At 47.4% G+C, this 26,448-nt stretch overlaps 1 protein-coding gene and 1 non-coding gene across 2 annotated transcripts in view; both read right to left on the reverse strand.

The window, feature by feature from the left end:
• The window catches only part of PLCH2 (phospholipase C eta 2), a 147,422-nt gene extending 126,809 nt beyond the window's left edge, over positions 1-20,613 (reverse strand). Inside the window, exons 1-4 of the mRNA XM_063145539.1 lie at positions 20,485-20,613; positions 9,669-9,815; positions 7,427-7,670; positions 5,334-5,463 (exon numbers count right to left, since the gene is read on the reverse strand). Coding sequence (XP_063001609.1) covers positions 5,334-5,463; positions 7,427-7,670; positions 9,669-9,815; positions 20,485-20,605 — 642 coding nt within the window. The 5' untranslated portion in view covers positions 20,606-20,613. The remainder of the gene's footprint in view (positions 1-5,333; positions 5,464-7,426; positions 7,671-9,668; positions 9,816-20,484) is intronic.
• Positions 20,614-25,824: 5,211 nt separating this feature from the next.
• On the reverse strand, positions 25,825-25,899 carry TRNAA-UGC (transfer RNA alanine (anticodon UGC)). The gene has a single exon. It is a non-coding gene; the product is annotated as a tRNA-Ala (tRNA).
• Positions 25,900-26,448: the final 549 nt, after the last annotated feature.

The raw sequence follows: 26,448 nt of genomic DNA on the forward strand, positions 1-26,448 counted from the left end.
GGATGGGTGAAGCTATCGGTTTTGCTTACTCCCACACATGGCATTTTAAAATCTCACATTATTTCTCTCCCCCAACTATGGAGAAGTTTATAATTTTTGGTAAATTCTAATCAAATATGGCTGTCGCAGGGAAAGCCGGCCCTTTTTAGGCTGGCTCCATTCCCCCAGTGTCCCTGGCTCAGCTTGCATTTGCAGGCTTTCTCCTGAAATCCAGGAGCTCTTCGCAGGTTCCCCCTTCTCTTAAATCCAAGTCCAAGTCGAGTTTATTATATTTAGCAACCAGCCATTATACAATTTCACACAGGTGTGTGAAATTCCTCTCTTAAATCAACATTTACGCAAATTGTGCCTTAAGTTTGTGTATTTTGCACGGGTTGCAGCCATTGTATGCTTAATTTGCGGAAATGGCACTCATGATTTGAGCAAATTGCAGGTGCAATTTATGCAAATGAAGCATATGATGGCCACAATTTGCGTAAATGTCAATATCAGCAACCCCATCTCCCAAAATCCGTGAGCTGGCCTGACTCAATCTGCACTGAGTTGGGCCAGCCAAAGTCCAGGGGGCCGAGCTGACGAAGGCTCAGTGAATTTCATTCCCTAAATAGATCCCTCCGACATCCCTAATAGGAACGGAAATGAAATTTCCACGCATCTGCATAAGCAAACTTCAATAGGTGCAGCTATTCCCATGGCTGTTACGTAGCTATTAAATACGAGGAGCCGGTCACCAAAAAAGAGGCGGCAACCCTAATTTAGCACTAAAAATATGGCTGGATACAAAGTGGATCAAACCCAGACTTTCAAGAGCTTAGCATTCAAAGTCCAGATGGACAAATCTGTCAATTTCAATTTCTCTCACAGGTATACTTTTCAAAATCTCAACTTCTTTTTGCCCCAAATGTCGAGAACCTTGCAAATTTTGGTAGGAAAGGAAAGGAAAGGAACCTCTCGTGCAAGCACTGAGTCATTACTGACTCTTGGAGGGACGCCAGCTTTCGCTGACGTTTTCTTGGCAGGCCTTATAGCGGGGTGGTTTGCCGTTGCCTTCCCTGGCCATTATTACCTTTCCCCCAGCTAACTGGGTACTCATTTTACCGACTTCGGGAGGATGGAAGGCTGAGTCGACCCGAGCCGGCTGCCTGAGAACCAGCTTCCGCTGGGATCGAACTCAGGCCGTGGGGAGAGTTTCAGCTGCAGAAACTGCTGCTTTACCGCTCTGCGCCACACGAGGCTCGCAAATTTTGGTAACTTCCAATCCAAAGTGAAATGAAATGAAATTCTCCCCGGTCCCTAACATGGACCTTGGTCTGATCTAGCAAGGTGATTTGGGTTATGAGCCATGATATAAGCTCAAAGTCATCTCTCTCTTCAGAGGCAACAACCCTCTGAATACCAGACGCTAGGTACCAAATGCCCGACTTGAGAGTTTTCCTGGAAGTATCCGGATGACTGCTGTCAGGAGCAGAATGCCAGATGAGAGTATCTGAACCAGCAAAACCGTTCTTATATGTTCTTAAAGTCTGTATCTCCACTAAGCTCTAGCTGCAGAACCAAAGGGAAAACAGTTATGTCAAGGCAGCATTGTTGAAGCTGCATTTTATATATAAGCAAGCAATTGAAAAGGATCAGCAAAGCATCCTCAGGCAGATTTGGAAAGAAAAGAAAAATCTGACATTTAAGAGAAAACCTTCTCCTTTAAGTCTCAGTACACACACACAGACACACACACACCACACTTCTAGAGCCTATAGCATCTCTTGCCGTTACCTGGGCAAACGATGGCAGATTTAGGCTTTTTAGGGAGGAAAAGAAGAACGCTTCCCTGCCCTGAGCCCCCGTCCCGTCCCGTCCCCCCGCAGCTCATCTGTCGGTGCCGACAACACTTTTAGTTTCTGCTGACGCTGGGAAAATGTTTTCGAGGTAAGTGGTACACTACAAAAGACACGCGCGCACACAACGCCACTCTGACTGAATTCGCAGCCGCTTCGAGAAGTACACAAGGAGACATCTGAATAGCGCCGTGCCTTGCCGATGTCACTTTAATCTTTCCCCCCATTCAATTATAAAATAGGTCAGGGCCAAAACAGAGAGGAAAGCTTCGGAGACAGCCTCTGTGTGCCTGACAGCAGATTCCCTAACAACCCTCCTTCCCGCCCATCCCTAAAAAGCCCAGAACTCGTCATCACGACAGGCGCAATTTGTCCAGGCGAAGCACTCCAGATGGACAGATGGTTCTTGCATTTGGAACACCCTCGCAACTTACAGGAAGTTTACAGCAGCTCAGATGATGGCCTATATAGGCTTGGGTGCAATGAAGGATGTCCGCCCCCACTCCCGCCCCCATCCAATGATCGTGGCAGAAAGCACTGCAGAGGCCAGAGGCCTTCCCCAGCTGAACACATCTGGATAGGAAGATACACTAAAGACAGGCTCATTTTCACTCCAAATTCAACAAAATGCAAAATATAAGTGCCGGAAAGGGAGGGGGTGCAGACAAAATATAAGAAGGGGTTTGAATGTGCATTTGTTCTGACTTTATACTGTTAGTTTTACCCTACCCTGTGCCTGTTTGCATTCTCTTCCCCTCCTTATTGTTTTATTATGATTTTATTAGAATGTAAGCCTTTGCGGCAGGGTCTTGCTATTTACTGTTTTACTCTGTACAGCACCATGTACATTGATGGTGCTATATAAATAATAAATAAATAAATAAATAAATAAATAAATAAATAAATAATAATTTCACAGCGTCTGCTCCTTTCTCGTGAATGCATGGCTTTAACGTTGTGTTCAACGCACGCACCCACTTCTGAGCGGTGAGAAATTTCAGGGGCGCTAGAGATGGGTGGTGTTTCTGTGATAAAAGGTGATCCCAGACATATACAGGCTGAGCCTCAGATGAGATAGCATTAGCACTTCGGCAGATTTCTGTTCCGCATTAGATGTCTTCAGGGATTTCTTGAAAAGTCTGAACCTATGAGACTGATTGAGCTGAATTCAAGGTCCTGGTTTTGATCTATAAGGGCTTACAAGTACCTGATGGAACGCCTCTCCCGGCATGAACCAACCCGTACACTACGCTCAACCTCTCAGGCCCGCCTCTGGGTGACTCCTCCAAGGGAAGCTCGGAGGACAGAAACAGGAGAGAGGACCCTTCCAAAGGAAGTGAGGCAAGCGGCTACTAGGAGGGCCTTTTCTGCTGTGGCACCCCAGCTGTGGAACTAGCTCCCCAGAGAGGTTCGCCTGGCGCCTACATTGTGCTCTTTCTGGCACCAGGCAAAGGCCTGTTTAATTGAGTTTAATTGAGAATGGTCATGCAAAAACTAAATCTACAGATTATTGCAAAGATGGAATCAGACAGATGTCTGTATGAACGCATGCAGAAGTGTCTTGGGCTGGAAAGAGACTGATAAAAGGATGCCCATCCCTAGTCCAGCTGTTCCCGCCACTAAGAACAGAGTACCCAGCACCAGGGTTGCCTGAGATGAGAAAAGATTCCCATTTCAGACCAGAATCCAAAGGACCAGAGGCAGAAGACGTGATCTAGGAGGAGGAGCTGCTCAAGTTCCGGAGCAGGCAGAGGCAAGGAGAGGAGGCTGCTCAGCAGCGTCTCTCCAACAAGGACTTACTCACAAAGGGGAGGCACAGCTGGGAGTTTTCTTATATAAGGCCAACAGGTCTCCTATTGGCTGCCCAAGTCAGCTGATCACCTGCAGTGCCCCTCCCTGCCACTGTCAGAACGGGGGGCGCTATGGTCCAGGAAGGCACAGGCCAGCTAGTAAACCGCCCAGAGAGCTTCGGCTATTGGGCGGTATAGAAATGCAATAATAAATGAATAAATAAATAAATAAAGTGCATGAGCAATGCCGCCAGACCCCCTAATTGGAGTCCAACGATATCTTACAGCAAACATCGAATTCCTGAGGTGGAAGCAGGTCAGCACACGCAGACACACACCAGGGTAGACCACTGGGGGGTCGTCCAGATATTTTGGACTACAACTCCCATCAGCCCCAGCCAGAACAGCCAGTGCTCAAGGATTAGGGTAGTTGTAGTCCAAAACATCTGGAGGACATTAGCTTTCCTCCCCTGATAGATAATATTTCCAGTGTTAATGCTTGGCCTTTTATTTATTTATTTATTTATTTATTTATTTATTTATTTATTTATGTATTACATTTTTATACCGCCCAATAGCTGAAGCTCTCTGGGCGGTTCACACTCTTTGGGCGGTTCACAATTTGCTTGCAATTTGCTATGACAAAATGAGGATTTGCCTCTTGAGAATCTGCAAAGTACTTTTCCATCCCCGTTGAGCAACCAGAACTAGCCTTCAAGGATTTAGAATTCCAGGAAAGATTAAGTCCTGTTCCTGTACATTTGTAGAGAGGGAAGCATAGAATCTGTGTGAGAAATATCACTAGTCTTCTCAAAAACCTTTCTCCTCCTCTGTGACTGAGGCCCTGTCTATTATTCCAGAATAGTATCACAGTCGTTCACCTACTCCTGCAGTGATCTAGGGACGACCCCCTCAGTTATTCAGGAACATCGCTGACTGTTTTTGTCACGTCTTTTCCGGCTATCTCGCTACGATCCCGATGTCCACGGCTGGTGTGCCCCCCTTCCCAAATCTGTTGCTGTTTGGCACAAGCTCCTGGCACAGCACACAGCCAACCCGCTGTCAGGGGTGAGTCCAGCGGTTTTGGACATGTGTAGGAGTGGGCGTCCGCCATTTTCGGCACATGTTTTGATTGGTTATCAGCGTCTTTTGGTGCCAACCCATGTGTATTTTTTTAAAACGCAAACATATCAATGTGCGGGAGCACTTCTTCAACATAGTACCTATTCCCCCGCCCCCGGTATTTCTGTGTATTTGCACTGGTGCACATCTCAGAGGAGTTATTGTGCCCCGTGAGCGACGATTGCGGAAGCAGGAAACCTCGCAATGATCCCTCCTCCGTTGCGAGAGGGCTGCAGGTGTAGATCAGGCCAGAGCGAGGAGAAACCTGAAAGGGTCATCTTGACCCTTGCAGGGCAAAAATGTGGTGACAGTTCTAGAAACGAACTACCTTCAAGAGGCTGCTAGGAATTGAGAATGAAGGTTGCGTCACCTGTGGCCACGTGGCAGCTGTGTGACTCACATGCAAATGTGGAAAAACGTGAAGCGGATTACATCTGCTGATAAGAACATTGTGAAAAACCCAAGGCCTGAAGCCACAAGGAGAGGCAGGCCGGAGCAGGAGCTGTCGGGGAAGTGTTTACATTGTGGTCTACCACCCCGGAGAGCGGCCCCCTGCCTTGATCGATACAGCAGTGACCGACAGCCTTACCTTGAACATCTGCTTGACTTTCTGCCGGGGTAGGTTGACGTTCAATTTATGCATCAGCTGGAGTACCTCATTAATGCTCAGGCTACCGTCGCCATTTTTATCCGCTTCGTCAAAGGTTTGCTTCAACCACATTTAGCGGGAGTCAAGGAAAGGGAAGCGACAACGCAGCGAGAGGCAGTGAAAGGGAGACGACGCACAAGCATCCCAGGACTCCTTCCCAAGGGATTCCAAAATCACAAAGCACTAACCAGAAAGGATAAGAAGGAGGAGGAGGAGGAGGAGGAGGGGAGGGAGGGAGGGAGGGCACCATCTCATCCCCAATTTGTTTAACATCTATATGAAGCCCTTGGAGGCGGTCATTGGGGGTTTGGAGCAAAATGCCATCAGTACGCTGATGACACACAGCTCTATCTCCCTGTGACAACTGAATCAGGTGAGGCTGTGCAGGTCCTGGACCAGTGCCTAGACTCAGTAATGGGCTGGATGAGGGCCAATAAACTGAGACTGAATCCTGGCAAGATGGAAGCCCTGTGGGTGAGTGGTTCCCGAGTCTGGGAGACAGGCTCATTGCCTGTTCTGGATGGGGTTGCACTTCCTCTGAAAGAACAGGTTCATAGTTTGGGGGTACTCTTAGACCCATCTCTGTCGCTGGAGGCTCAAGTGGCCACCACGGCTCGGAGTGCCTTTTACCAGCTTCGGCTGGTTCGCCAACTACGGCCTCTCCTGGACAGGGATAGCTTGGCCACGGTGGTACAGGCATTGGTAACCTCAAGATTGGATTACTGCAACGCGCTCTATGTGGGGCTGCCCTTGAAGCTGCTCCGGAAGCTGGAGCTAGTGCAGAATGCTGCAGCTCGGCTGTTGTCTGGAGCTGCCCCATTCCAGCATGTAACTCCTCTACTGAGGGAACTGCACTGGCTGCCTATTCACTACCGGGCCTGGTTTAAGGTTCTTGTACTTGTGTACAAAGCCCTAAGCAACTTGGGACCAGGATACCTGAGAGAGCGCCTTCTCCTTTACCATCCTACCTGATCATTGAGGTTGTCAGAGGGCCTGCTCCTGGTAGTTCCACATAGATCCATCCTCTGATTGGAGTCCACCAGGGGAAGAGCCTTTAGTGTGGTGGCCCCTCCTCTGCAGAACACTCTGCCCCTGGAGGTCTGGCAGGCGCCAACACAAGGCCACTTCCGGTGCCTCCCGAAAACAACTTTATTTCAAGAAGCCTTCCTCAACTGACTAGCCACTGTTTTTCTGGTTCCTTTAAATCTTCTTCCTTTTTCGTTTATACCTATGTTCACCACTCTGGAATCTGTGTTAGATCATTGAGTGGTGTGTAAACATTGTAAAAACAAATACATAAATTAGCTGGGTAAAAACGAACTACCTCCAAGAGGCTGCTAGGACTTGAGAATGAAGATCGCATCTTCAGTGGCTCCCCTTTCTTCTTAGACTGGTCCATTGCTCAATGGTCCTAGTGCTGTTGTCAGGTTTTCGTGTTAACCTTAACAGTAATTAAGGCAGATTACTGGCAAAGACTTGCAAGCTCAGCGCACCTGTTGGTGTTTGAGTGAAGGGAGTAAAAAGCTCGCTCTTTCACAGCAATATGCAGTCAGCCAGTGGAGGTTTGAGGGTATGGCGTAAGCTGCTGCAAGGGATGCTGTTATGCTGTTTTGATGCAAAGCCAACTTTTCTCAAGGAGAACCGTAAAGCTGTTATGCTTACTTTGATTTATGGCGAGACAATTGCTTTGTTATAATTTGCTGCTACAAGCCTGGTTGTTTTGTTTTGAAGAACTTCTCTAAATAAACTGCGTTGAAGATTCAAAACTCACACTTGCGTTTATTTGCGAGCTGCGGAGGAATTTGTACAACAATACTTGTTTCTCCCAACAGCTGTGTGCGTCTCCCCAGACCATTGGCAGGGGGAAATCTGCTCTTGCCTTCTTACCTGAGAACATTTAGCTGGGACCTTTGGGGCCCAGAGGAAGAGGACAAGCAAATGAGGAGGGCAAAGACTAAAGACATCTTGGTCAAAGGCCCACCCGACCACTGGTACTGCATCCTTCCCGCACCCCGCCCCGCAGTGAAGGATACTGGTCTCTGGTCCTCTGCCGTTTCGACAGGCTGTCTTCGTCACTAATCCCAGCCATCAAGTACTTGAGACCGGTGATCCAGGTCCGAGCCTCCTCCCCGCTGGATGACACCAGGTCAAGCGATTCCATGTGGTCTCCATAGTAGATGCTGAAGCAGCAATTGGGGTCAAAGCTGCCATCGGCGTAGCGCTGGAAGATCTCGGACTGTTTCCCCTCGCACACCTCCTGGATCGAATCGATGGAGACTGAGAGGAAAAGGGAAGAGGGGAATAAAGGAGCTGGACCAGGGGCTACTTGGCAATCAGGGATGTGCTCCGCTTCTAATCGGACCGGCGAATTAGAAGCGGAGCGGGGGGCTTCGCCTGCCCTTAAGGCGGAGGCGAAGAGGATTGGGGGGCCGGCGGAGCGTGGCGAAGAGGATCGAGGTGAAGGCGGATCCTTCGCCTCGATCCGGAGCTCCGCCGGAAAGGTAAGTGGGGTTTACCGGGCCCTGCCGCTGTCGCTATCGCCCATGCACCGATGGCAGCAGGGCCCAGTAAACCCCCCCTCCTCTCCCTTACCTGCCTCCATCCACGGTCCATTGGCTTCTTCAATTGAGGCTGCGGTTCAACCAGGAAGTCTGGGCCGCACAGCCCAGACTTCCTGGTTGAACCATGGGCTCAATTGAAGATGCCGACGGACCGCGGACAGAGGCAGGTAAGGCCCCCCTCTCCCTTGGTCCCTTACCGGGCTCTGCCGCCGTCACCACATGGGCAGCGACAGCGGCAGGACCCGGTAAACCCCCCCCCTGCCCTCCTCTCCCTTACCTGCCTCCGTCCGCAGTCCGTCGGCGTCTTCAATTGAGCCCGCGGTTCAACCAGGAAGTCTGGGCCGCTTGCGGCCCAGACTTCCTGGTAGAACCGTGAGCTCAATTGAAGACGCCGACGGACTGCGGACGGAGGCAGATAAGGCCCCCCTCCCCCTTGGTCCCTTACCGGGCTCTGCCGCCATCGCCGCACGGGTGGCGATGGCGGCAGGGCCTGGTAAACCTCCCGCCCTCCTCTCCCGGCCTTACCTGGAGCCACTCCCCTTCACTGTGGAGCTCTGATTCGGAGCCGGATCTCCGCGGCAAAGAGGAGCGGAGTATGGGCGGAGCAGCGCAGGCCGATCCGAAATTTTCAGATCGGGCCACGGGGCGGAGCGGGGGGTCCGTGCACACCCCTATTGGCAATGGTTGGAATGGCCAGAGCCCAAGTTCCTAAACCCGAAGCACAAGCCTTGGATTGCAGCAGGTCTAGCGATTAGCCTTCACGGTCCCAATAAAGATCCACAGATAACAGATTGCAATGGAGTTCCTTGACCAGTATCCGTTCATTCCGGTCAAAAGACCCAACCAGCCCTGGGTTCAGCACACAGAGTAAATCCAAACAGGTTTACAGTTCCAGTAAAACCAGGAAGCTTTCCAGGTTACCAAGGTGGGGCTTCGAGCGAGGCCTCTGGCCCTGTTGCTTTGGTTTAAATGCAGGGGAGCAGCTGCTAAAGGTCATGGTCAGACATTCAAACCCAGCTCTCAGATGGTTGCTGGTCCTCACTAGACGCCTCTGAACCATCCTGTTTAGAACCGCCCCAGAGTAGGGATGTGCTCCGCTTCTCCTCGAACCGGAGAAGCAGGTGCGGAGCGGGGGGGCTTCGCCTACCCTTAAGGCGGAGGCAAAGAGGATTGGGGGGGCCGGCGGATCGAGGCGAAGAGGATCGCCTCAATCCGGAGCTTCGCCTGAAGGTAAGTGGGGGGGAGGGGGACTAATCTGGCGCTGCCGGCGCCGCCATCCATGCAGCGGCAGCACCAGGTAAGGGAGCAGGGAGGAGGGACGCTTACCTTCCTCCGTCGCCGGCTTCAATTGAGGCCCCGGTTGAAGCCGGAAGTGAGCTATCCCACCCAATTTGGTGTCATCTGCAAATTTGATCACCGTTCCCTGCACCTCCTCGTCCAAATCATTAATAAAAATGTTGAAGAGCACTGGGCCCAGGACTGAGCCCTGCGGAACCCCACTCGTTGCCTCTCCCCAGTTTGATGAGGAAGTAGGCGATGGCTTCTGTTGCCCCTTCTTCTCACCATCACTGTGTCTGCGCTAGAACAAGGCAGGTGAGCAAGCTGGGCAAAGAAGAGGAGCAACTCCAGGGGGCTCATGTCCGTGGGCCCCTGCTGTGTTGTGGGCCCTTGTCAAGTGCCTGACCATGCCTGCCCATCTGCTCCAGACACTCACTTTTGGCTTTCTCGTTCTTTCGCGAGGGTCTCCAGCGAATGCACGACTTGTGCTCATCCAGGTAGTAGAAACGGACAAGACCTTTGGAGCTGCCTCGGAGTTTGATCATCTGAGTCCCAGTTTGCATGGAGCTCATGCATTTTTCCACTACGACACAAGAGAGAAAATAAAGATGTGTTACGCTGAAACACAAGGACCTAACATCCAATATTCATATTCTGGATATTAAAATAACACTTTGCCGAACTGCGGGAAAGGCATTAAGCTGTTGCTTGAGGGCCATGGCTATGGGTTTAGAGCAGGGTGAGGCAACCTGGTGCACTCCAGAAATTTAGGACTACAACTCCCATAATCCTTTTGATTGGGGATGATGGGAGTTGTAGTCCAACACATCTGGAGTGCAAGAGATTGGGGGGGGGAACCCTCCCATAATCCTTTACCATTGGGCATGCTTGTTGGGGCTGATGATAGCCCAAAACATCTAGAAGGAAGCCCTGGTTTAGAGGGAAGAGGGAGGCCTGACGCTACGGGTGAACAAATCCCTCAATTTAGGTTTTTCTTCGTTTGTTATTTTTTCCACTCTTAAATTCAGTTGATGGCTGCAAGTAAGTTAAGGCATTCTGTCCCAAACTTTGAGGACTTCTTGCTTTAAATGTTTGCATGAAAATTTATAAACATGTTTGCATATATTTCCCCTAATATATAGATATTGCCTACTATACAAACTTTTTGCAAGCCACTGTCCTAACATAATGCATTTTAAAACATTATTCCCCTAATATATGCAATTTGATGTGCTTTTTTTTTTAAAACTGGAGAAATCTGTTGCAAAATCCAGAAAAATACAGATTTTGGAGGATGAGAATTTTACAATGTGATTTCTAAAGTATGCCATTAGGTAAAATGTGAACTGAAGAAATTTCTCCCATATCCTTAGCTGATGGCTGCAAGTAAGTGAAAATGTACTTCTCTGCACAGCGCGTAAAGTATAGAATTAACTACCACAAGATGTAGTGATGGCTACCCATTTGGATAGCTTTAAAATGGGGTTGGAGAAATTCCTGGAGGAGAAGGCTATCAATGGCTACTAGTCCTGATGGCTATACGCTATCTCCAGTATCCAAGGCAGTAAGCCTATGTACAACAGTTGCTGGGGAACATGGGTGGGAGAGTGCTATTGCACTCAGGTCCTGCATGTGGGTTTTCCATGGGCAGCTGTCTGGCCACTGTGTGAACAGAATGCTGGACTAGACAGAGCCTTGATATGATGCTTTAGGTATGCTTTAGGGTGGATTCCTGCACTTAGCAGGGGGTTGGACTAGATGGCCTTATAAGCCCCTTCCAACTCTACTATTCTATGATTCTATGCTTTATGATCCAGCAGGGCACTTCTTAAGTTCTTATGTCCCACAAACCACCAGAAGTTCTGCTTATTTTCTAGCTTGCTTCAAAGCCCTTATCAGAAACAGCCCTCACGTTCTGAATTGTTTCCCGGCAAATAAGCCTAGACATTTGCTCTAAAAGAAACACAGAGAAGGCTCCAAATAATCTATAGGAACGCTGAGGTCTTCACTCTATTAATTCAGACCTCAGTCAAGGCCAGTTTTTTTTTTCCCCACTGGCAGAGCTAAGAAGATTGTGCATTATCAATTACTGCTATTGTGAATTGTGACGGCGTGCGTCTTATCTGCATTTGAGCTCTGTGCAGAAATGTCAACCGGCGTATTTGCCTCTTGGATTTCATGGCCCTTTGGCTCAGCTGCTCTCACTTTATTTCTGTATATCCATTTATTTAGAATATTTTTGGATTGCCCCTGCATGCAATGACTGCTCAAGGCAATGTACAATAAAAATTCAAAGATTAAAATGCCGAAAAATACAAAATATAAAATAAAATGTGCTTTAAAACTTGGGATTAATTATAAAAATAGGGAGCGACATTAACTAATAGAAAGTGGAACAATTTCACCTTGCCGTGGTGTATGGTCAGTAAAACACACACCAGATAAATGTCTAGCTGATGTTTCTGGGTAGTCTTCAAGGGCAGCTCCAGGTAGAGCACATTACAATATTCTAAATGTGAGATGATTAAGGCAATAAGGCATGGACTGCTGTGGCCAGATCCACCTTAGCCAGGGCATAGGCTCGCCAACCAAAGCTGGGCAAAGGTATTCCTGTCTGACGCCACTGCTGCCTGACCATGTAGGAGCAGTGTTAGTTCCAAGAACACCCCCTAAAAGGTTCAAGACCTTTTAGAAGAAGTGGTACTCCATCCAGAACAGATTGCATTCCCAATCTCAGCCTGGCCTCCCTATTGACCAACAGGACCTTTGAAAAGTATCATAGAATCATAGAATAGCAGAGTTGGAAGGGGCCTACAAGGCCATCGAGTCCAACCCCCTGCTCAAAGTAATATAGAGCTGATTACTATCAGCATAGCGATGAGCTCTGAATGATCTCTCCCATGTATATGTTAAACAGCATGGGGGAAAGTACAGAGACTTGAGGAACCCCATAGGCCAGAGGGACAAACACTAAATCATCGAACTGAATGTATAATGTGCGTACATATGGACAGTATGCAGTGGCCAAATCGCGTTACTCTGGACCCACTAAAAAATTGTAACATGGGCACTAGGGATGTCCGCCACAGACTCTTTTTGGCCTGACAGATTCCCGCAATGCCCCAGGCACAACTTGCATTTATGACCGAAGCCAGGGATTTGTTCCCGAAATCCAGGAACTTTTTCTGGGTGATGGTGGTGTAAAAAGGAATTTTGGCCTTAATTTGTGCAAATTGTAGCCGAAACTTGCATAATTGCTTTACAGAAATAATCGTTTTTAAAAAAAACGGAATTCCATGAACTCAATGCAGAATGGGTCAGGGCAGCTCGCAGGATAGTGAGCCAAAGTCTGGGGAGCTGAGTTCGAGGAATTTCACCCACCCCCAAAGATGGATTCCTCTGACATATAAAAGATGTCTAGTCCACCCTACTGGTGCTTGCATACTATGAGTGGCTATTAACAATTAAAGCCAATAATAAAACACAGCAATATCCCATAGAATCATAGAATCAAAGAATAGCACAGTTGGAAGGGGCCTAAAAGGCCATCGAGTCCAACCCCCTGCTCAATACAGGAATCCACCCGAAAGCATCCCTGACAGATGGTTGTCCAGCTGCCTCTTGAAGGCCTCTAGTGTGGGAGAGCCCACCACCTCCCTCGGTAACTGATTCCATTGTCGTACTGCTCTAACAGTCAGGAAGTTTTTCCTGATGTCCAGCTGGAATCTGGCTTCCTTTAACTTGAGTCCGTTATTCCATGTCCTGCACTCTGGGAGGATCGAGAAGAGATCCTGGCCCTCCTCTATGTGACAACCTTTTAAGTATTTGAAGAGTGCTATCATGTCTCCCCTCAATCTCCTCTTCTCCAGGATAAACAGGCCCAGTTCTTTCAGTCTCTCTTCATAGGGCTTTGTTTCCAGACCCCTGATCAACCTGGTTGCCCTCCTCTGAACACGCTCCATCTTGTCTACATCCTTCTTGAATTGTGGAGCCCAGAACTGGACGCAATACTCTAGATGAGGCCTAACCAGGGCTGAATAGAGAGGAACCAGTACCTCACGTGATCTGGAAGCTATACTTCTAATAATGCAGCCCAAAATAGCATTTGCCTTTCTTGCAACCACATCACACTGTTGGCTCATATTCAGCTTGTGATCTACAACAATTCCAAGATCCTTCTCGTTTGTAGTATCCCCACTCCACACACCCAACAATAGTTTAAGAAAAAGAAACACAGCACCAAGGAGTTGGATAAAATGTAAGCATCTGATAGAATATATGCCTGCCTGAGCAAGAAGGTCTTTGCCAGGTGGTGAAGCATTGTTTAAAATGGGTGCAAACTGAGCCTCTTGGGACAGAGAATTCTGTAATTGTCGGTGTGGCCACAAGAAGGCCCTTTTTTTACGTATCACATTTGCTTAAGCGCTGCAGAAGATTCGAGGCCAAGCTGGGTTCTTTGTGACACCTATGCCAGCATTCTGCATAATCGCCAGCTTACTTTGAAGTCCAGCGCATCGTAACACTGCCAACTTCAGGCAACCTAAACATCTGGCTCTCAGACTGCCAGCAACCCCACAGGCAGCGTAACATGACAGCATTCTCCCGTTTTGTCTTCCAAAATGCCGACGATCCTTCCCATCTGAGAAGTCATCTGTGGCTTTCTCAGCATCCTATCTGCCTCAAACTCAAATATGCAACAAAGAAAGAAAGGGTGGAAGGGAACCTGGGCCATGTGGATTATTATAAATATCCTGGAAACCCCATAAAAAATTCACAAAGGCGCACTGGGACAAATTGCCTTAGAACAGTTGCTTTTCAATATGGAAGCGAAGGCATTAAAAATTTACAAGGACATGGTTATTAGAATAGTAAGTACACCGGATCCTGAATGCTTCACAATGTGAGACGGCCCACTGTGGAAGAGGTTTCCAAACTAGGATGATAAAACATTGGTAACGATTCTGATCTGCATTATGTATTAAGTGCTCCAGATGAAAGGTTGAAGACTGACACAAACTAAAATAATCAATTCTACAAGTTGCATCAACCTAAAACTGATTTGATCCACCCTTAGTGGGAATTAATAGAAGTATAGCTTCCAAATCATGCAAGGTACTGGTTCCCCTCTATTCGGCATTGGTTAGACGTGATCTGGGCACCACACTTCAAGAAGGATGCAGATAAGCTGGAGCGTGTTCAGAGGAGGGCAACCAGGATGATCAGGGGTCTGGAAACAAAGCCCTATGAAGAGAGACTGAAAGAACTGGGCATGTTTAGCCTGGAGAAGAGGAGATTGAGGGGAGACATGAGAGCACTCTTCAAATACTTAAAAGCTTGTCACACAGAGGAGGGCCAGGATCTCGATCCTCCCAGAGTGCAGGACACGGAATAACGGGCTCAAGTTAAAGGAAAGCCAGATTCCAGCTGGACATCAGGAAAAACTTCCTGACTGTTAGAGCAGTACAACAATGGAACGAGTTACCTAGGGAGGTTGTGGGCTCTCCCACGCTAGAGGCCTTCAAGAGGCAGCTGGACAACCCTCTGTCAGAGATGCTTTAAGGTGGATTCCTGAATTGAGCAGGGGGTTGGACTCGATGGCCTTATAGGCCCCTTCCAACTCTACTCTTCTATGCTTCTATGCTTCTATGACTCTATGAACCCACATTTCAAAACAACCCACACTCAACCACTGAGTGTGGGCAAGCATGTTGTGTGAGCAGCCTCTTTGTCTGTGGTTTATTTAATGTGCAATCCAAACTAGAAACTCTGGCTTGTTGTTCTTCTAACAAGGCAGAGTCGTAAACAAAGAACAATCCCTGGTTTAGGACTCTGGTTTGTTGGGAGAGCAGCAAGCCAAGTTCAGATGTTGTGTTAAACAAAGCATGAATGTGTAGCATGCCTGGCTTGTTTAGCCACTCCTGCTAGCAGCAGGAATTAAGTGGGAGCAATTGAGGAGTGTGCATCAACACTCTTGCTCATTCATGGTAAGCCAGAAAATGTCCTAGGTTCAGACAACACGTCAACCCACGGTTCAACAACAACCCACATTCAACAACAACCCACATGCAACCACTGAGTGTGGTTTAGCGTGTTGTGCAAACCCAGTCATTGAGTAAATCAAAACTGGAGCGCAAAGCAGGAGTGTGCTCCTGTATATCTTTTGGACCCGACTCCTGGTTCCCTGCCTCACTCTTCTTTTCATATGGGTAGGGTGACCATATGAAAAGGAAGACGGGGCTCCTGCATCTTTAACAGTTGTATTGAAAAGGAAATTCCGGCAGGTGTCATTTGTATATATGGGGAACCTGGGGGAATTCCCTCTTCATCACAAGAGTTAAAGCTGCCCTCTTTTAAATCTGGTCACTCTAGTATAGCTCCTGCAGCTTTAACTGTGGTGATGAAGGGGGAATTTCACCAGGTTCCCCATATATACAAATGACACCTGCTGAAATTCCCTTTTCTATACAACTGCTAAAGATACAGGAGCCCGGTCCTCCTTTCCATAGGGTCACCCTACTAGGGGGCTCTCCTTTGGCTCTTGGCTCCCAGCTCCTGGCTTAGACTGCTACCCACATTGCAGCTCCAACAATGGCGCCAATTCATTTTCTTTACTATTCACTGAAACAATGTCATTATACAAGTAAGCCCCGCCCCCATTTTCCCACATGGAAACTTGTTAGCTGTTTGGAAATCAGTCTATTTTGGGCAGTGATCTGCAATGTTGAATGTGTGTGTGTCTGTGGAGGGGGGGGAATTGCTCCCCCAAAATGGAAATCATGGATAGTCATTGTTGCTCATCACGATTAATAGCTATTCAGGAGCAACTCCAACGTCAGAGCAAGTAATATTGGGCCGGATGAATAAACAGTCTGAACTAGTGTAAAGCAGGCTACCTTTTGGTTTTGCCTTTGATGGTGAAATGACTCATTTATAGCAGGCTTGAAAATGTAATTTTTAAATAAAAATAAAGTATTATATTACTAGACAGCATTTGAAAAGTGGCTCAAAAAAAGAAAAAAGAAAGAAAGATTACCGCTCTGTACAATTTGTTCTTATTGCAGCCAAAATATGCATTACAGACGTTTGTAAGCAGCCACTTAAGGATGTAAGAACGTAAGAAGAGTCCGGTGGGAGCAGACCGAGAGTCCATCTAGTCCAGCACTCTGTTCACACAGCGGCCAACCAGCCATCGGCCAGGGACCAACGAAGGAGGACATGGTGCAACAGCACCCTCCCACCCAGGTTCCCCAGCAACTGGTGAACCCAGGCTTACTGCCTTGGATACTGGAGCTACCACACAACCATCAGGGCTAGTAGCCATTGAGAGCCTTTGCACTTGCTCCAACTAGGCTTGCATTGACGAGAAGGACAAGACCGCTGGGATTTGATCAGAGTGGAGAAGGGGCCGAGGCTTCGGAAGTTAAGACGGAAGCAGAACCAGCCTCAGGGGTGGGCATCATGAGGCAGCCCCCGAAGCCCGCCCACCAGCAGAGGACCCCCTGCCAACCCCACCGCTGCCTCCTCTCCACTGTTGCTGCCTGTTCACCTGCCTCCCTTCAAGCGGTCATCAAAGCCAGAAGGAGCGGCCTCCATTTGCCTTCCCTTCCCTTCCCTTTCTGGCTAGTGGTGCAGACTGGGCTCAGGGGTGGGGAGGAGGGCATGGGTAGCAGTGACAGTGGCGAGGAGTTCATGAGCCCACGTGCCGGAGGAGACCTCGCAAGGCTGGTTCCCCTCTATTCGGCATTGGTTAGACGTGATCTGGGCACCACACTTCAAGAAGGATGCAGACAAGCTGGAGCGTGTTCAGAGGAGGGCAACCAGGATGATCAGGGGTCTGGAAACAAAGCCCTATGACGAGAGACTGAAAGAACTGGGCATGTTTAGCCTGGAGAAGAGGAGATTGAGGGGAGACATGATAGCATTCTTCAAATACTTAAAAGCTTGTCACACAGAGGAGGGCCAGGATCTCTTCTCGATCCTCCCAGAGTGCAGGACACGGAATAACGGGCTCAAGTTACAGGAAGCCAGATTCCGGCTGGACATCAGGAAAAACTTCCTGACTGTTAGAGCAGTGCGACGGTGGAATCAGTTACCTAGGGAGGTTGTGGGCTCTCCCACACTAGAGGCATTCAAGAGGCAGCTGGACAACCATCTGTCAGGGATGCTTTCGGGTGGATTCCTGCATTGAGCAGGGGGTTGGACTAGATGGCTTTGTAGGCCCCTTCCAACTCTGCTATTCTATGATTCTATGAGTGCTATCATGTCTCACCTCAATCTTCTCTTCTCCAGGCTAAACAGGCCCAGTTCTTTCAGTCTCTCTTCATAGGGCTTTGTTTCCAGACCCCTGATCATCCTGGTTGCCCTCCTCTGAACACGCTCCAGCTTGTCTGCGTCCTTCTTGAATCGTGGAGCCCAGAACTGGACGCAATACTCTAGATGAGGCCTAACCAGGGCCGAATAGAGAGGAACCAGTACCTCACGTGATTTGGAAGCTATACTTCTATTAACGCAGCCCAAAATAGCATTTGCCTTCCTTGCAGCCATCTCTCACTGTTGGCTCATATTCAGCTTGCGATCTACAACAATTCCAAGATCCTTCTCACTTATAGTATTGCTGAGCCAAGTATCCCCCGTCTTGTAACTGTGCATTTGGTTTCTGTTTCCTAAATGTAGAACTTGGCAGGTGCCCCACCATGCCTACCTCGACACCAGTCCCTGCTGCAACCCTATGCAAATTTATCTTGGGTGACATTAAAAAGACCTTTTTATTCTCTCAACATTTTAACAATCTATAAATTTTAAATAACATGGTTTTAAATTTGTAATTTTGCATTGCTGCTGTTTTTATCTGGTTGAGCTTTTATATTGTATTTTATATTATGGTTTTATACTGTTGTTTTATGCTTTGAATGGTTTTAATTTTTGTGAACCGCCCAGAGGGCTCCGGCTACTGGACAGTATAGAAATGTAATAAATAAATAAATAAATAAATAAATAAATAAATAAATAAATAATACTGAAACCAATGGGATGTACTTCCAAACAGGAATGTTTGCTGATAAGTTTCTGTTTATTTTGCCCAAATTAAAAGAAAGAAAGAAAAACAATATACACAGATACTGATCCACTCGTCCTAGGGTAACGCTCCCCCACCCCACCCCACTCGTGGTGCTGACTGCAACACAGTATAGACAGACAGCTTTATTTCCTAGGACAGAAAGCTTAAATAACCATGAACAACTGATTCCCTTTCATGGGGAGAATAACACAAGTACTGCACAAGGCAGTGCCTGGCTCCATCCACCAAAGACACTTCCTTTGCCAAGAAGGGACTCAAAGGCACAGTGTCAGGGCTACTCCAGTCTCTGCTCACAAAAATGTCACTCTCTGATTGAGGATCCCCATGCCGGGAAGAAAGTCACCGAAGTCCCCCCCCCCCCGCCCAGTTTTGAGGGATCTAAGCCACACTCGCCCTTCTCTGTGTGCAACAGTGGGCTGCTATATACACACACACGTGCATCTTGCAGTGACTGAAACATCATAAGGACTTAGAAGAGCTCTGAAACTGAAGCAGACCAAATGACCACCTAGTCCAGCATCCTGTTCCACACTGGCCAGCCAGATGGTATTGGGGAGCTCACAAGTGGGACTTGGAGACCACATCCTTCCCCATAGATGGCCATCTAGCCACAGCTACCACTCGCCAAGGCATTCAAAGAACACCCCGATTTAGCCACACACGCCACCTTTCCTAACTGGCCAAATTCACCACGTCTTTTTCTATAATCAAAAACATACATAATTGGGAATGTTGTAAACGAAGCCCCCAAAGTGTCTTATGATAATAGCATACAGCAACATCATAAAGATATCAATTTATAATGCAAAACGCAAATGCCAGCATTCACTAATCCCCCTGTTAGAACAGAACGAGACTTCCTTCTTAGAAAACCTGGTTGGAATTTTCAAAGATCTCTGAAAGATCTCAGCGGAGGGCTTTTTCTGTGCCACTAATGGGAGAAAAGAGCTCTATTTCTGGTGAAGGTTAATCTTAGCATTTAAACAGTGAAATAAGAATCATCTCATATATATATATATATATATATATATATATATATATATATTGCAGGCAATAGAATGTTGTGTTACTATTATCTTCCTCATTAACTCTTTCCAGCTTTACCAACAGCATCTCTGTGTGGAAAATGCACCTATTTCTCCCAATGGGTTTCCAATGCAAACCATATTTCCTAGGTAAATGGCAAGTGCAGTCCTTTGAAGCTCTAAATCGTTTGGTACAACATCAATGCCTATGCCCATATAAACCTGCCCAAGCTTTCAGATCAGCTATAGGCACCCTGCTCATATAGGCACACTAATAAGGGTAGTTACGGTTGTGAGAATGAGAGACGGAGCTTTCTTTGTGATGGCACCATATCTCTGAAACTCCCTCCCCCAAGAGGTATGATTAGTACCCTTCTTATTTTCTTTTAGGTAAGCCCTAAAAGACTTTTTACCATTTCAAAATGTCTGTACAGAGATTTCAAAACGTTCTTACACAGTTCGCAGGTCAGAAAATATATTAAAATATATTTAGAAATGAGTATTCTGAGAGGCTTAAAAATACAGATTTAAGGATATATTTAAATACAATTTTTCATGCAGATTTTCTTCTTCTTCAACCCCCCCACACACACATATACAGATTAATTCAGTAATGGGATGACATGGACTAATCGGTCAAGACACATGGAAGTGACACAGATGGAAATAGACTCTTCTGTCCATCCCAGTTATGTCTGGATTCACATTCTAATGAAAATTCTGCAGGACATTTTAACTGGCTCTGGAACTCAACAACTTAATGATAATTTGCATCAGAGGTTTGATTAACATTCTGCAAACTGAGGCTGGGAAAAGAGTGTTTGTATACCTATGCGCACGCACACACATACACAGAACCCACAAAGTTCACTGGAAAAGTGGACAAAATGTTAGAACGACAGTGTCAATGGACAACTCTCAATGAGTTACGGCTACATTTTTTGGGTCAAATGCCATGAGTCCCAAGGTTCTGGAAATCAACCGAAGCGCAGAAATGCTACAGGCTGAGAATGAGCTGAGCGCGCATGGCACTTTGCGCAACCCCACCACAACTCCGAATAGGCAAAGCCGTCATTAAATACCACTTAAGCCCCAAAGCCTTTAAAGACGTCGTTGTCTTGTACGAAAGAGGGACTTTCCCGTCTTACCTAGCTGTCCCATTTTCCACTTGGGAGTGGTTACAATGCTCCCACCAATCCAGAAGAACTCCTCCGCCAGGCGAGCGATCGAAAACTTGTTTTGGAGCAAAGGCGATCTGGAGAGATCCATGCTTAGGAACCAAGGCCGCTTCTGTGTTCGGTACAAAATTCTCACCTTCCCTCCAAGAGGCTGAGGACAAGTTTCTTATAGAAGAGCATACGCCCTACCCCACACACACAAGTGTAGCAAAACAAAAACAGCAACAAACTCGATCTGTGAATTAAAATACCTATTTCTGATTCTTTTTAAAAAAAATAATAATAATTAATGTATTTGTGAATTAAAAGTCAGACATGGTTCCAGGCTACGTTGACTCGCAGCCAATTTCTCAGTCTGGACTCGCTCCGTCCTTCCACAAGGCTGGAAGACAAACCCTGAGATTGTTTTCTTACTAATCCAAGTCATCAGCGCTTGGATTGAGGCATTTTCAAAAATAAAACAAATTCTCACTTAAGACGTTGCGGGGGGTGGGGGGACGGACACCGAGGCATTATTAGTCCACAATGAGGCAAGCTGGCAGTTGGAAGGCTTTGGATCCATGTTGCCCTATTTCCTTGCCCTCGTCACCGACGCTACACAGTCCCGGGGGCTGTTACTCGAGGTCCTCGCCATCTCTTTGCCGTGCCGCTTCCCCTGTTGACCGCGGAGAGTTGATCCCCTCGCGCATCTTGGATTGGGAAAGCCCTTGAAACCCTGATGAATGTCCTACGCCTGGCCACAGACAGGTGATGAGAAGTGCGCAAACGTGTTGTGCATACTGTGCGCTGGGGCCGCACAGGGCTGAGGCTTCAGATCCATCTAGCAACCTGGACCTCTTGTCCTCTGTCAAGGTCCGTAGGTTGCTGTCTGTACTTTCCTTTTTAAAAAGCCCGATCGTTCAGCCTTTTTCTTGCCTTCTTGCTTGAGCTCTGAAGGGCCCTCTTAAATCAGCATCTCTAGAGGAAGAATGTTTTCAGTCCAGCAAGAGGAGGAAGAGACAGAGCTATCCTCGATCTGGCGCCAGCAACACATGTTTGCCTGAAACCCTAAATCCGGTGTATACGTTAATCCCAAAGCTGTGGCTTCTGCCCTATCCAGTCAAGGGATTTAAAAGGGGGGGTGCGTGGATGTGTGTGATGCAGCCACAGGAAAATGAGAAAGAAGAAAAGCAGCTCTGATTTTGCTTTCTTTGCCTGAAGGAGCAGTCTCTCTCCAACGGCACCTGCCAAGCTGGACTGAATGGGCGTCCCTGTCCCATGCAGAAGACGGTGGCTCTAGACTAGCCTGGCATTTCACCAAAAGTGAAATTTAAGAGGCAAATTTGAATGCCCTGGCTTGAATGAAACAGCGGAGAAATTTCTAGGGACACAAAAGGAGTTTCCCCAGGGGTTCTGCAAGCCCCGAGTGGTGCTGCCCACAGGAATGTTGGCTGAGCAGTCGTAGGCAACCTGGTGCCTGGTTTTGTAGTCCTGGTGATGGGAATTGTAGTCCAAAACAGCTGAAAGGCACTTGGTTGCCTACTCATGTTGTAGAGAGAGAAAAAAGGCTCAGCGGTGGTGCGTGTAACACCCAAGGCTGCAAAGATGGTGTGAGCCCGTTGCTCTCTCACCTGCTGCTCTCAGCCCACAATGCACTTCTCGTGGTGATAAAATTCGTCAAAATAAATATATGACTTCCATGCTCAAGATCCCTTCCAGATGTGAGCAGGAGCAGAAAACTAGAGCTGAGTCCTAACTGTGTGTGTGTGAGTGAGAGAGAGAGAGAGAGAGATGGGTGGGGTTATTCAGAGAGCGAAAATAAGGTAATTTCTGCTTTTGGGCCATGTATTGGGATTCCTTGTGAAAATATTTGCTTCTTCGTTTTCAGTTGTCTTCAGTGATATCATCACCATGTACCCAAACCCGATTGGTTGTGAACCAGTGACATCACCAAGCCTGACATAACACTTCGTTGAGAGCCCGGGAGTGGGGGCGAGAGCAAGATTCCGCTATGGGACAATGGAGCGGAAAAAGCAGCAGCTAGGTGCCTGTCTGTGTGCGCATGGCACCAAAGAAACAGAAGTCAGGCAAAAGAGTACAAGAGGAGGAGGAGGAGGAGGAGGAGGAGGAGAGAACAAGAAGAATATTTGCATGATCAAAAATGGAGGCAAGGCAGAATTCTACCCTGCCAAAATTATTAATTTCTAACTGAAAGTCAGAACTGCTTTCTATTCAGCAAGCCCTAGCAAAAACAGTGTTGCCCTAGGCATGGTTTTTCCAGAGATTCCTTTTAATTATTATTATTATTATTATTATTATTATTATTATTATTTATTTATTTATATAGCACCATCAATGTACATGGAGCTGTACAGAGTAAAACAGTAAATAGCAAGACCCTGCCGCATAGGCTTACATTCTAATAAAATCATAATAAAACAATAAGGAGGGGAAGAGAATGTACCAAACAGGCACAGGGTAGGGTAAACAGGCACTGGGTAGGGTAAAACTAACAGTATAAAGTCAGAACAAAATCAAGATTTAAAAGCTTTAGGAAAAATAAAAGTTTTTAGCTGAGCTTTAAAAGCTGCGGTTGAACTTGTAGTTCTCAAATGTTCTGGAAGAGCGTTCCAGGCGTAAGGGGCAGCAGAAGAAAATGGATGAAGCCGAGCAAGGGAAGTAGAGAAGAGCCGTGCTGGAACTGACCACACAGTGACTAACCAGGTCCCTATGGGAAGCTCACAAGCAGAGGAGTGCAATAGCACCTTTCCTTCTGCATGGTGGTGAATGAATACAACGCCCAGAGGACTCAGAGAAATTCGCGACGGATTCAAATGGATTTGAGAAAGCACAGTTCTCCCATAATTTAAAGTGTGGAATGTATGTTTGGGGAGAATTCGCGCATGTTCGGAAATGCACATTGGCCCAAGTGCACACGAACCAATTCCTTCAATAAGTGGATGATGGGATGGAAGGTCCTTGACAATCCACAAAACACAGATGGAAGGGATTTAACGAAGTCCGTCCATCCCTAGCAATGTCAGAGACAAGATAACAAAAGAGGCAGACATTGGCCCTGTACCAGCATGTGCAAATGCACCATAATTTCCAGCTCATCCAAAGGGGTCTGAGGCCAGGGCAGTAGGCAACTGTGTCAGGAAGAAGCGTGGGGCAGGAGAGCAACGCTACAAAGGCATAATTCTTCTGCAACCTCTTCCCCGGAGAAGAGCTAAAGCCACAGGCTTATTACAAGCGGTTACTATTCTTGTAACCCTTGGCATCTGCAGGCAATCTTGGGAGCACAACAGCCACACACGTAGGCTCCAGATGAGTTTCTAGGGCCGTTAAGAGGGCAGGAACTCCAGGGGGAGCCCCCTCCTCTGAGAATGAATGACCTGAAGCGAGGATGCTTGAAGAATCATAGAATAGTAGAGTTGGAAGGGGCCTATAAGGCCATCGAGTCCAACCCCCTGCTCAATGCAGGAATCCACCCTAAAGCATCCCTGAGGGATGGCTGTCCAGCTGCCTCTTGAAGGTCTCTAGTGTGGGAGAGCCCACAACCTCCCTAGGTAACTGGTTCCCTTGTCGTACTGCTCTAACAGTCAGGAAGTTTTTCCTGATGTCCAGCTGGAAGGAGAAGCGCTTCAGCTACTGGACAATACAGAAACGGAACAAGCAAACACGGATCGATCTTTGTAAATCCCAAGATGAATGAACTGATCCTTTAGGGTGACCAACTGTCAGGATTTCCCCGGATTTGTCCTGGTTTTTGTTCTTTCCATAGTGTCAGGGGGGATTTTCTATAATTTTCAATAATGTCCTGGAATGACACACCTTCCCCTTTAAGGCTGCCATTAGCATGGCAGGAGGGAGTGACATGCTTTCTTGAGGCACATCATTCCCCTCACCCCGAGCTCCAATTGAGGTCTTAAAGGGGAAAGTGGGTCATTCGTGGACATTATAGAAAAGGCCCCAATTGGAGTGGATGGTGGGGGTGCAGAATGAAATCCTTTCCCCTCCTCCACTCCAATCGGGTTCTTTAAGGTGGCGGGGGAATAACGTACTTTCTGCAGGACTCAGAAAGCTGCTTCCCCCACACACACACTAGGTGTCCTCTTTTTTGGTTTCCCAAATATGGTCACCCTACCTTATATTTGAAATGCGAGTCATACAGCTAAAAAGAAAATATATGCAGGAGACAGGCTTATTATCACGACCAAGAGTCCTAATGAGCTGGGCTACATGCCTGCCCATGGCTGCTCTAATTGACCTCTCAAGTCCTCGAGGGATTAGCCGCAAAGTGTCTGAGCGGTGTACTGTGTTGATCCCTGGGGTGCACGACTGAGCTCTTGTGATGTGCTCTGGGCTGGAGCCAGGTTACTGGAGTGGTGGTGCAGCCTCATCCCCTGAAACAAGGGATCAGTGTGTTTAAAATAAAGATATGTAATAAAAAGCTGCAATTACCTGCCACATTAAGGTAGGTGCCAACAGAAGAAAAGTGAAAGTGTGTGTGTGTGGGAGGGGGGGCCTCGACAGAGTTCCATTCCCTGCCCAACTCGGCCTGAAGTTTTTGCCATTTCCCATTTTCTTTTCTTTTTCTGTTGCACCAATTTTTCTATTTCTGTTTGCACACATTTTTCGGTTGCACAAACTTTTCTATTTCTGTTTGCACAAATAGAGACTTGCAGGAATTGGGTCTGCAGTCTGCGTAATCGGCGGAAATTGCTGCCAGACTTTGCACACCTGGCGTAAATCGTGCAAATTTGCACAAATTGCGGCCAGGCTTTGTGTATTTTGCGTAAATCACTGCGGACTAGTCAGTGGGAAATGGACCAAAGTCTGGGGGAGGGGGGTGAACCAAGGGAAGCTCATTGAGCAACACACACCCTGAAATGGATTCCTCCAACAGCCATAGGAGGGCATGGGGATCTCTCTGAAGCTACTTGTGGGTGGTCCGCTGGGGACCACTCAAGGGCATTGTTCAGAGCTGTGTGACCAAACACAGTGGCCAGCAGCATCAAGGGCTTCCAGAAACACGGCAGAAGCATTTCCATCAGGCATGAAATGTTGGAGCTTTGGCAACCTTCACCTTTATGGCTGGACACTTTCAGCTACTGTCAAGATCTGGGTGGTGGTGCATGCTGGATTGTGGATCTTACAGGATTTCATATCCAGCTGCCTCACCACAGGTCCATCTAGCCCCATAGATTCTTGGAACCTAGGAAGCTGCCTTTTACTGAGTCAGACCATTGGTCCATCTAGCCCAATATCGTCGACACTGACAGGTAGCAGCTCTCCAGGGTTTCTGGTGTGAATTTCTCCATCCCTACCTGGAGCCGCCAGGGATCGAACCTGGGACCTTCTGCATGCAAAGCAGGTGTTCTACCATTGAACCACGGCCTCTCCCCAAATAGAATCCTAGAATCATAGAATAGCAGAGTTGGAACGGGCCTACAAGGCCATTAAGTCCAACCCCCTGCTCAATGCAGGAATCCACCCTAAAGCATCCCTGACAGATGGTTGTCCAGCTGCCTCTTGAAGGCCTCTAGTGTGGGAGAGCCCACAACTTCCCTAGGTAACTGATTCCATTGTCGTACTGCTCTAACAGTCAGGAAGTTTTTCCTGATGTCCAGCTGGAATCTGGCTTTAACTTTAACTTGAGCCCATTATTCCGTGTCCAGGGCAGGACCTACACTACTGCTTTAAAGCACTTTATAACAGTTATAAAGCGCTTTAACTGCTTTAAAGCGCTATAAACCTGTTATTTTTATTATTATTATTATTTATTTATTTATTTATATAGCACCATCAGTGTACATGGTGCTGTACAGAGTAAAACAGGAAATAGCAAGACCCTGCCACATAGGCTTACAACCTAATAAAATCATAGTAAAACAATAAGGAGGGGAAGAGAATGCAAACAGGTACAGGGTAGGGTAAGCAGGCACAGGGTAG

Source organism: Elgaria multicarinata, chromosome 20 (assembly GCF_023053635.1).
Source record: "Elgaria multicarinata webbii isolate HBS135686 ecotype San Diego chromosome 20, rElgMul1.1.pri, whole genome shotgun sequence".
Lineage (NCBI taxonomy): Eukaryota > Metazoa > Chordata > Lepidosauria > Squamata > Anguidae > Elgaria > Elgaria multicarinata.